Genomic DNA, 12,334 nt, shown 5'->3' on the forward strand with positions numbered 1-12,334 from the left:
TCATGGATTTGCATAATGACGATTGCGTGACTTACGTAGATGGGACAGGTTTTTGGGTGGAGCGCGGCATACAACACTTTCGTGCTAAAAAATACCTACTGTCCACGTTCGACCAGCAATGCATATCACAGACATTACATTGTTTCAGGCAGCTCGCATATTTTGAAAGGACGCGCCGGGGTTCTTAAATTCATACGGGTAGTAATTTTCTCCGACGTGGGCAAGAAAGTTTACACACAAATTAGGTTTCTCGCTTCTTTCGGCCACTGGAATGTTTCTATTACGCCTTGTTAAGTTAAATATGCAGCATTTCTTCGCATAGTGCATGTACAAAATAAGAAAAATAAAGAAGCAGACTTTCATTTATGATTTCTTTATGCTGCGTAGCGGTGGGATCCATATTTGCTGCCCAGGGTCGATATAATAAAACAATGTGGCCCTGCTACAAGTATGATACTCTGTGCACTGAAAGGTAGTGTTCGGGCTATTTGTTGAAGCACATAGGGCAGCAACATTATTCAATAGCCATCCCCTTCCAGTATAACTGACGTCAACGTTGTAGCTCATCCGCTGATTTTTAATCCGTAAACTAAAAGGTGCTTGGCCACTGTAGCAGAAGATACCACTGCATATTCGCAGACCTGAAAAAGAAAGCACAATAACTTAACATATGTATTGAGTACTGCTGTCACTGTAACATTCTTTTTTTGTTTACTAAAACTGAAAGGTAAAATTTAAAGATTTATATAGCAAATGTAAACTACAGCTTTGGTACAATGTCGGCAGATCAATTTTACGAAAGACACCGCTGGGATCCCATGCCTAATGTCCAGGAATCCAACACAACCTGAGCGTCGACAAAAGCAGTCACACTCGAGAGCTGTGCATTCTTGTATATTGTAGTTTTGCCTACATCATGCATTCTGTATCAATGGATACCTGATCTTTTTCTCTAACTGTCGTTGTTGGCCTAATTGTGTGTAGAAGGTGTTCAAAATGCGTGGTTCGCATTGTATCCACACCTCATCTCTGCAATAAAACACATATGTCTAGTTTTTTAAAGAGAAATCTTTCAAGATAGTTTGTTTACCAAATGTGGTCGTATGTAAATAAATTACTGTAGCGTTCTTTTTCATCTCTTGGTCCGAAAAAAAATTCGATTTTGCAGTTGTGGTGGCAATGAGCTTCCGCAGGCAGAAGTAGGAAGTTGAGTTCTGCTGTCGCTACAGAATGGCTTGTTGTCTCGTAAGAATAAAGGCTTGTACACATTAGAGAAAAAGTGAACGATACAAACACACTTATGTCGCTCTTAGGAGCCCGTTCCTTCAGGGAAGGTCGGCGTAGCCGAGAAAACATGCACAGCGATGCAAGGAGCAAACGCGGAGCCCAGCGGGGGATGAAGGACGCGAGGAGGCGAGCGGAGGAGCAGGGTGCATCGGAACCACTAGGCGAAGAGATAAGGAGGAGATTATCGCGAAAGATTGAGAGGAAAAGCGTAGTGCGGTTACGATAGCTACGACATGGCACCAGAGTTGTGCGCGTACTCTGGGAGGCCTGTCTGCGGCGGCTGCTGCGAATCCCGTCGACGCGTCACCCACGCGCTGCCTCTCATGATCTCCGGCGTAGCCCTACATTGTGGTAGACTTCGGCCCGTTTTCAACGTGGCGCAGAATGCCGCGCCAGCCAATACAGCACGAAATAAAAAGAAGTATAAAGCTGCGCTCAAATTTCGCATTAGGGAGTATCGCAATCGTGGATGAATTTTTTTCGCTAATAATGTCCTTTATTAGTTAACAATGATTGCTCGATGAAAGTACTTCTGCAAATAATAAAATGTAATAAAGTTAAATTATGCTACTTTCTACTAAGTTTAATTGGATATTGAGCAAATATAGTGTTCAGAACGAGCTGGCGTGGCTCTCTTCGTACCTCCTATGCAGCCCTGCACACTTTGCTTACCTTCAGCAATCACCGCTTTTGAAATTTTTGTCAAGATCGTTGACAGATTGAGGGCACCCACCTACTTCCGTTTCTTACATCAAAAGCGCAAGTGTCAGTGCGTCTACAAATAGCTTACGAAACCAGCATGCTGTTTTGACATTACCATTAAGAGCCTGCGGGCAGGAAATAATTGTGAGCCACAGATAGGGTACCGGGCCGCTCAAAATGAGAGGCTGCATCGGCCCTTTTCTGCAAAGTGAACAAAGTGAAGCGCCGCATTTATGACGTGGCTCGGCCAGCACCTTGATTGCTGGTTTTGCACAACTACTTTATAAAGCACTATATGCTAAATATATATTGCATCACATGGAGCAAATAATACATTTTGGCTTCTTTAAAACCACTATTGAGACATCGAAACAGGAACCTTCACATAGCAATAATAATCAGTCAATAAAGCAATAAAAAAATCTAACATTTGCTATAGCGCCCAAGAACAGCTACCGAGCCTTTATACTAACGCGCTTAAAAAGTGATACGCAACGTACAATGTATAGAGAAGACAAATATGTTAAACAATGTGACGAAGGAAAATAAGTGGGGGAAAAGGAAACGAGGGAGGCGCGAAAAGGAGCTGATTATGTAATTGGATTACCCACACAATTCATACAGAATGAACTCCCAAATGAGTGAATAGAGTCAGAATACATATGACATATTTTCTCAAGTTGACTTACAGAACGGTGACTATGCATGAAAGCCGCTCAGAAAAGTGCTGGCTGGCATATTTTTTCGCCAAGGAAAATAGTACGTGGTCAGTAACATTTGGCCATGTATAGTGCCATGAACGACCTTATAAATTAGCAGAAGGTCTGATTTATTGCTTCCTGATTTAAAGTCCGCGAGTTTTGGGGCCATTAAGAAGGTCGGACTAACATCGCCCATACGACAAACGCGGTGCATGTAAATAAGCATAAGTTTCTTCTGTAGGCGTTGAGTGTACGCATTTAAAATTCTTTTACATTTTATTCATTTCACAATACTGAGAGTCTGACTACCAAGCAGGAGTGGGACATCAAACAACATACATGTAATTCACATAGGGTGCCCTCATTTCACAAACAGAAAAAGTAAAACACAAGAACGTTTAGATTTGCACATTCTGCCAAAAAGTAGACAGGCATACTGCACTAGTAGAGGGTGCATAGTAAAACATAGTTTTCCATAAAACAGCAGGTGTGTGGCCGTCATACGATATTCGATGAACAATGCGCAGAGCACGAACGTCACGTTGCTTCAAATATCCGGCATGTGAAGAGAAACATAGAGTTCCGTCGAAGCACGTGCCCGGATCCTTCATTTCATTGACCCCGTGCAATGGAGCCTTGCCAAGGGTTTATAAAAATTGCACATGGTGTGTTCTGAGCGTAAAATCTAATAGGATAGTTTTGAAAACATGTAGACTAGCTTATTGGCGGGCAAGGAAGGGGGCGGTGGGGCAGCTCCGCCGACATTTGAGTGAAAATATATATTTTTGTTGGTGTGTGCAGTCAGGAACACCATCCCCACTGTTATAAATAATCTATCAGACAAGCAAGCAATCCAACTACTTTGTTTATTGTGCCTAGGAACCGCACAGATCTAGGTCCTGGTGCGCATGAAGACAAAAAAAGGTAAGATTTTAACCAACTATAGCAAAGAATTACATCATAATAACTAGAATCAATTTTCAAAACCACAAGAATAACTGCTAAGATGTTTATATCACGAGCAACAATACATACATATATATATATATATATATATATATATATATATATATATAGATACAGACATGCGAGGCGAAGAACATTTACGGAAGAACACAGAAACTAAGAGAATTCAGGAGAGGAGACCAGCTAGAAGTGAGGCCCGTGAAGTGCGAAGCTCGAAGCAGAAGGAAGACAACTGATTTTGAGAGATCTCAAGATGGGAAAAATGACAGTTATAAAGATTTTGCATTCTGCGTAGAGGTGAGCGCCTGCTGGAAGAGGCAGGAGCGTGGTAGCGCCGGCGTTCCCTTGCAGTCTTCTGTGGAACCCGCAGGGAAACAAGGTAACATACCCGAAGTGTAATAATTCTAGAAATTATTTTGTATAAATGTGGGGGTCAGTACGACTACGTGTCCAGCGGAGGTGACGGAAGTGTAGGATAATTGCTTAGCCTTGAAAAGTAGTTTGTGCGTGAGTCGGAAAACGACGTTTACACATACTACAACCTTTTTATCCACATGCTCAAATAAAATCCTATTTGAGTTGCATTTGCCATTTCAGGATATATCAAGTTATTGGGAGACGAATTCAGGTAAACAACTTGTGGAAGGGAAGTGGGCTACGGAACACTCTTGTAAGTCTGCAGACGGAACAGAGCACGCGCCTCCCTCGTGATGCTGCGCGCTTTGAGCTTTACGTACTATCAAAATGAATGCCGAAGTAGCCTATTTCAAAGACCCTCATTAACACTGCATGATCAAGAGAATAAGGGAAGACGATAATATGGTTTTTACGCGAATATGACAAAATTCGGGTTTACGGGGAGTTTAGATTGAGCCCTTTTAACTGGCACCATTCAGAAAAATGAAAATAGGTCGGAGTGCAGAGGATCATACCTCAAATACCTCAATGTCGCCAGGGTGAAGAACAAATGAATACTTCTGGACTGCTGAGAAAACATCGTTGATGGAAATTAAGAAGTTATTCGTTGCCAACACGGTACCTTGGTGCACACCCCATAATAACTAGTCGACAAAAGAAAATTGATCATTGACGCTCACAAAGCAGCACCTATTGCGGAGATAGCTGCGTAGTATAGCTTCAATAGCAGCTTCATCATCGTAGTGCGCAAGCTTCTCGAGCAGTAGGTGTTGATGGACTACGTCGAACTTTTTGCTCGGATTGCCATGCCAACTGTCCTCCTCAGCGTGACGGGTGTGCAAACTTGTATTATAAAGCTCACAGCGTAGGTAGTGTTTAGTGTTTTGCGGCCCGAACGAAATGGATGTTGATTTAGAAGAACATTCTCCCACTGAATAATAATACTAATAATTACAACAATATTAATAACAATCACTCAATCATTTTCATGTTTATTACACTGCAAAGACACAGCTGCCAAGCCACTGGACTCCTCAAGTAATACTCAACATGCTATCTACAGAGAAGACAAATGTAGTAGTAAAGAAATGAGATGTAGGGAAACAAATACAGTAATAGTCAATGGGTAAGCAGGCGTAGAAGGGAATTTGTCATACAACCTGGTTACCTACATATACACAAAACATGCGGAATATACTTTGAAGTATGTCAGTACAGGCAGGATACGTATTCCGTCTTTTCAAGTTGCGCCATACTACAGTGACGACTGCAAAAGGGCCTCGCAGGAAACGCAGAATTTTGTGTGATATATTTTTGACGCACCGAAAACTACACTTGATCAACAAGCTTTGGGCAGTGTATACTGTCATGGGTCACAATATAGAGAAACAACACGTCTGATTTCATGCGTCTTGGTTTTGGAGGTAAGAGCTGAGGTATATTTCAGAGGGCCAAACTAATAATCAATGAAACAATCTAAACATAATTGACTGAATTTCTTAACGAAGCAATCAAAGAAATATTTATTTTGATGTCCAGAAACAACTACGAGCATTCATACTGGTGAATTTTGGAATAGACGCGATAATATGTACAGAGAAGACACATGTGGTAGGCAAGAAAATGTGAGATAGAGAAGCAACTATGGAAGTTGAAAACAAGGAGGCGGCCTGCGGCGGCAACGATTTGATCCCAGACGATAGGTGGTAGTCAGTTGCTAATTTAAAAAAAAATTTTTGTGATTGCCTTTAGAAAGAAGCGGAAAATTGATGCCAGCTCTCCATTTAATGCTAATCGGAGTTTCGTCTGAAAAAAACACTGCAGGCTCGTGTGGCCTTGCAGAATCAGAACCCACCTCATGCGAAGTTGTTCCTTTGGAGCAGTTCCAATAAAAATATCAGTCGTCTCTAATTGTCGGAACACTGTAAAACGTCGCCCCTTCATGACTGATCCATTTCAACCCTTGCCAGCATATGAAGTCTGCGGACTCTTCTTAAAGAGATTTTACAAATGCATTCATTCATGCACATTTAACTTGGCGCGAACATTGGTCACAATTTTCTTCATTTTCTCTAAATGAGGAATTGGTGTTTACGGTTACTCCAAGGCAGCTGGTTGAATTTTTGTTGTTCCTAAAACAATGTCTTAACAGAATGGTTGATTGAATGGATGCACTTTATAGACCAGCGCTCTTTTCACTCTTTCGCTATCGTCATCCCTTCCTTATTTTTTGCGCTGCTGCATAAGTTGCAATTTGGTGGCCATTTTCGCTTACACTACTCTCGGTGGCAATTTTTCTTTTTGTTCTAGGAATTATGGTTACACGCCGTTTAAAAAAGCGCAAGGTGGAAAGATGGCGAGAAAAAAAGAGAGCGAACTTGCAATAATGTGAGGTTGGCACGGCGGTTTTAATTTTTTAGGATAAAATGTGGAGCCATATCCTAAAGAAGTTCAAGAGTGAATTAGCTTGGTAGAGTCGGGGCCTCAAATTGGTATTGCTTATTCCGTTTTACTGCGAACCAAAGTTTTATACACCACTAGCTTCACGGTAGATGGAGCAAAAGAAGAGCCCCGTTGAAGGTAACCTAGCATGCGGGTATGTGAAAAACCATTTTTAAGATGGAGCTGATTCAAGCATAATATTGCTAATATAGTGGGTTGTAACAGAGGATACATATCAGGTAAAATGCATACCATAAATTTTGATGGACTTAATTGGGTTAACTATGTGTCGCGCCACTCAGAGATCTGGCTAATATTGAAATGTGTACCCACATATCATTCCCCGGAGACCGTTTGTCACCGCCTAACAAATGTTAAACGCTATAGCTCGGTGACGGATGCACCTACATCAATCGAAAATTTCTCGGTTGTGATCCGTGGTTCTTTCCGCTGTCTGTTGTCGCAGAACCTTGTGGAAACTCATCGTATGCGGGACACCAATTGCGTAGTAATTCCTGGAAAACAGGCGCGCTCCAGCAATTACGCTGGAACCTTCGACGAGTCATGTATAAACGGTGACGCGCTTGACCCATGGATCAGACTTAGACGATCGCCAAATATGGTTGAGCTTTGAATGTCACTTGCTTTTGCGGTCAAAGTTTGCCGCGTAAACAGTTACCTTCGAAGTTCACTGTTGTGCTACTGTGCTCGTCACTATCACTCTAACGTCACATTTGGTGGAGATGCTTTGTGGTCATGTACCCCACATCCCCGTGAAGCCGCGAAGCAAGCCAGAACCACGAAGACAACCCGAAAGTTGTCCCGATCCATCGAGCTACGAAACCAGCCACCAGAGTACGCACCTCTTCCAGACAAGACCAGGAAATGCATGGCCATGGCAACAGCAACAATAAAAGTCAGAGCGCCGCTACACAGACATGTTACAACACCCAAGGGAGCAACCGACGTTCCGCGGATCAACATTTGAGGACCCGGGAAGCTGCCAGGAGAGGTATTAAAGGGTTGCTACGTTTCACAACTGGAACAGCGACGACAATGCGCGCCATGCCGTTTTCTAATTTGAAGACGCCGCCAAGAACTCAGAAACAACCTTAACCACCTTAACCACCTTCGAGAACTCAGAAACCACCTTAACAACTTGGGGCCTCTTTTGCCGCGGCTTCCTATGGACGTTCACAAGCGTCCTGAACAAAGAGCGAGCCCAAGCTCTGTTGGCAGCCCGCATGTAGCTACCCAACGAGGGCATCTTGATCTTCATCTAGCAGATTACTAATCTGTACCGCAACGGCGACCCGGACATACCCGCAGAGAAAAGAACTGCATGTCAGATGGTCCGCTAATAAAAGATGAAAGACAGACAAAGAAAAACACATAATCACCATACGGACGGTAACTTTCAACTGGTTTAATCACCGCTTGAATAAATCAGAAGAAAAAAATTTCGTTTCTTTATGCGTGGTGTAAAATAAGGGCTCTTCGCTGGAACTATGCGCTACCGGCTGAACAACGTAGCAGCATTTCTCACAGAGGGCACGACCATTCAAAAAACGCGGTACATTCAAACTAAACAATAAAGTCGCCGCTCGAAGGTGCCGAACGTCTGCGACGAAGCTCAAGCGCCCTCATCTAACGACCTGCGGGTGACTATGAGAGGAACTATGCTTGAAGGAATGCGAAAATTGTTTCCAAACTCGCAGACCGAGGTTGCATCAATAGCAGATGCTGCGTGGGAAGGAACTAAACAGTTGCGAGGCGCCCCAGAGTCCCCGCAGCCGCAGCCTGAAGCAAAGAGCTAGGCACCCGTCTCCCGCCATCAACTCCCTTTTCCGCGCCCGTACCCGGTAACGCCGTAGTTCCGTGGGCAACCACCTATGCCACTACCAGTCGGTCCACTTATCTGCCCGCGCAATACCACGAAGGACACAGACGTGTGGTGTCCTGACACCACACATCTGCTATCACTATAAAGAAGCAGGCCCATATCTGCCACCGACGCCTTAATCATGACTTGGGGCTACGAGGCTCCACGGGCCGCGTCCACAACAAGGCGAACTACCTAGTGGTATGCCGACTACCTCGCCGCAACGCAGTGGAGACGCCGACGAACTTCTTCACCGTCACAAGGACGCTACCCTTCGCCACAGCTCTGACCATACACTGCCCCTGCCCGGGGCCGGCCAGTAAACGCACATGCGAATATTGAAAGCAGAAACTGATGGAGGTGCGATTGCATTACGTCGAAATACCGAAGAACCTTCGCCACTGACAGCGATGCTTCAAGAATCACATCTATAATGCGCAACGCAACGCCGCCATACAGACGCCGTCTCGAAGCCAAGGAGATGCCGTCTCAAGAAAATCCGACGACGCGACGTTAACGCACCGGGAAAAGGCGATGCAACCGTGATCCCACATCATGGCATAAAATCAGCGATAAGCCCAGAACTACCAAACTCTACGTCCTTATCGATGGCCAAAACTTCACCGTATTATTTCAGCAAAAGAGCTGACTACTCTGGCGTCAGTAAACAGTTCGCCACCCATTCGAGGAAAGTTATTACTGTGTGGGAAGGCTCTCAAATCAGAATAGCTGCAGGTCACCTGGTAACGTCGACTGGAAATTACACGGCATGAATTACTGCTCTTCACTGGACTTTACCTGCCACCGTCCTTGTCCTCCAACAGTGCTCGCGAGACCCAATTCTCGGCATGGACTTGTTGAACCAACACGGCTCAATGATCGACCTGAAGTCGAAGTTGATAACCCTATCCGAAGACTAAGCGATGCCGCCGGAGAGCTCTCCTAGTCATCATGCCTTGAGTGTGCTCGAAAATCAGGTCAGCATCTCACTTCACTCCGATGTCATTATTTTCGTCGGCACCAGAACACCGTCAGGCATAAAAGGTTGTCGTCGACGGTGACCAACACCTGCTGCTAGGCGTTAAATTTGCTTCGCAAATGGAATCGCTGGAGTGCATGCAGGAAAAGCGAAAGTTTTGCTCACAAACTTCAGCCACTAGAACAAACACCTCAGCAAAGGTACTACGAGAACACGCATCGAGGAAATGGTGCAAAACGGAAATGCGCTTCTCCTCACGCATTCTGCCATATCTACTTCGACGGCCCCAGTTACCGAAGATGCATTTGATAGCAATCCGGGTCTCCCTATGAGTAAACAGCAACAGCTCAAAAGTCTGCTCCTACAATATAAAAACTGCTTGAAGATGTCATCTAGTATTCCAAAAACAGTAACTGCTAAGCACCGCATAATAATGAAATAATGAGCTCGGACCATCCGTCCGAGCCCGGATCGGGTTTCTTCGCAGGAACGAGAAGCTAGAAATCAAGAAGTAGATCAAATGCGATGCGAGAAAATCATCCAGTTTTTGAACAGCCTGTGGGCGTCTCTCGTAGTCTCGGTGAAGAAAAAAGGACGGTATCTTCCGATTCTGCGTCATCTATAGACGGCTCAACAACATCTCAAAGAAGGACCTTTACCCATTTCCACGGTCAGAACGCAATGTACCGGCCTTGTAAGGCTAAGTTAGTATTTCTCATTCATGGATCTCAAGAGTGGCTACTGGAATTGCGAAGTCAACCAGAGGAATCGCCAGAAGACCGCCCTAATCACGCCCGAGGGCGTTTACGAGTTCAAGTCCGTGTCATTCGGACTGTGAACGGCACCTACAACTTTCCAGAGCGTGACGGACCACCCCCTCAACACACATGATCTGGTTCGAGAGGCGCGAGCGGGACAGCAGCGTCTGCCACGGCTCTTGAGTGTGGCCACTACCGAATGGAGGAGGCATGCCTGGATTTTGTTTCCCGATTAATTGCAATGTGGCAGAGTGCTCCTACCTGTTCCCAGTACTTCAATTGTTTGTCATATTCAGCCACGAAATGATATCAAACCTCCTTGGGTGCGGGAACGTGTTGGTTTGTAACAATCTGGATTGTTGTCACATTCGTCTTTCTGAGCTGTGGATACGGTGGCGGGAGTGCTCTGTGGTTGAGTCTATATGGAGACGGTATTAGCAGAGTTGATGTAGCATACCTGTCTCGGCTTCTTGGATAACGTTGTTGTCTTCACCAGAACTTTCTACAATGATTCTAGGCGGCTTGGGACAATAATAGAGGTCATAAAGTCATCAGGCCTCATTCTGAAGCCGCAAAAAATGTCGCTTCGCTCAGAATGAGTTACTGCTTCTGAGCGACGTCATCTGGATGTCCAGCACATCTGGAGTCCATCCTGATCCGAAGGAGACATCCACCATCGCTAACTTTCCGCAGCCGGCGGACACGAATGAAGAGCGCAGATTCGTTCACCCATGTGCCTATTACAGGCGCTTAGTCAGATGTTTCACGCATGAATGAACCATTCAGAGATCTCGCAAAATTTCGCGTCGAGTTGAAGTGGGAAATGGCACAAATCGAAGCACTCAATCCGCTTAAACGACGACTGCAGTCACCATCAGTACTTGCGCACTTCGATGAAGGCACCGACACCAATATGCACACCGACTCAAGTTGCCTAGGCTTCGGCGCCGTCCTAATAGAATACAAAGACCGGCTCGAAAGGGTGTTTGCTTACGCTAGCAGGTCACTGTGTAAAGCGGAAGCGAATTATTGTTGCACGGAAAAAATTATGCGTTGCCATCATTTGGGCTACCATCAAATTCCACCCTTTAAAATCGTAAGTGACCAGCATGTCTTATGTTGTCTGGCCAACTTAAAAGACCCTTCACGACGCCTCGCACGATGGGATTGAAGACTTCGTGAATGTGAAATCACAATCGCCTAGAAGTCTGTACGGATACCCTCTGATGAAAATTGCCCATGACGCACCCCCACTGACCCACCACCGCGAGGCGACGATCGAGTATGCCAACGCCGTCCTGGGAAAAATAAGCCCGCAAGGCTTCGCTGAACAGCAACGAGCAGACCCGTAGCTAAAAAGCCTCTCTTTAACAATGGCACCGCCCGTTTTCATGCTAAACGCCACACGCAATAGCCGCGTCAAACCAGGGAGGAGCTTTGTGCCAATCCTAACTCTCTTGTACACGTAATCATGCAAACAGCAAATAAAAATTGGAGTCAGATATTTAGGAGCACAGATACGACAGAAGAATTATTCCAACAGATACTATGTAGATACACGGCTTGCTCTAACTTTTCAACACAAACACTCCCAATTGCTGCAGTCATCAAAAAGTTAATTATTCAATTTTAGTGAATCGGGCTGCTGAAAGCAATAGTTATCATCTCACTTTGTGTCCCTCTGGCCACATAACGTATTTGCAGAGGTGCACTTCGCGTGCCTCCTAGTTTAAGAAAACCATAGAATTTTAAGAAAACCATAGAGCTTAATGTTGAACACCGTGTATTCAATAACCTGAACAGTAGATATGTGATTCATGCCAATGACAAGAATATGCTTTTCTCCGCTGCATGTCCGAATGATCATATTTCTGAAACTAGCTCGCTATCCGTTATCATGAATGGTCAAGTGGTAATACATTAAAAATATACATTTCCAAGAAAATACCCATACATTTCCGTCCGGGAATAAGAGCTTTCTTACAGCGAAGCTGGGTGGCTAGCCAATTCGTCCGCCCGTCCGTCCATGTGCAGGTCGACTGTACGCCGACGACAAAAAGAGAAGCACGTTATTGGCGAACACCACCTTGGTTGCACAGGGATTGTTTATACTGATCTATGACGTCACGCTACTTAGCCCGACATTTCACTTGACAAGGGTGACCTGATGAAAGCTGTCACTTCAAAATCACCGTTTCCT

General features: G+C 44.8%; 1 protein-coding gene across 1 annotated transcript in view; it reads right to left on the reverse strand.

Moving 5' to 3' along the window:
* Positions 1 to 357: 357 nt before the first annotated feature.
* LOC126524330 (uncharacterized) overlaps positions 358 to 12,334 on the reverse strand; it is a 120,001-nt gene continuing 108,024 nt past the window's right edge. Inside the window, exon 6 of the mRNA XM_050172663.3 lies at positions 358 to 641. Within this exon, the coding sequence (XP_050028620.2) occupies positions 564 to 641 (78 nt within the window). The 3' untranslated portion in view covers positions 358 to 563. The remainder of the gene's footprint in view (positions 642 to 12,334) is intronic.

This window comes from Dermacentor andersoni, chromosome 3 (genome assembly GCF_023375885.2).
Source record: "Dermacentor andersoni chromosome 3, qqDerAnde1_hic_scaffold, whole genome shotgun sequence".
NCBI lineage: Eukaryota > Metazoa > Arthropoda > Arachnida > Ixodida > Ixodidae > Dermacentor > Dermacentor andersoni.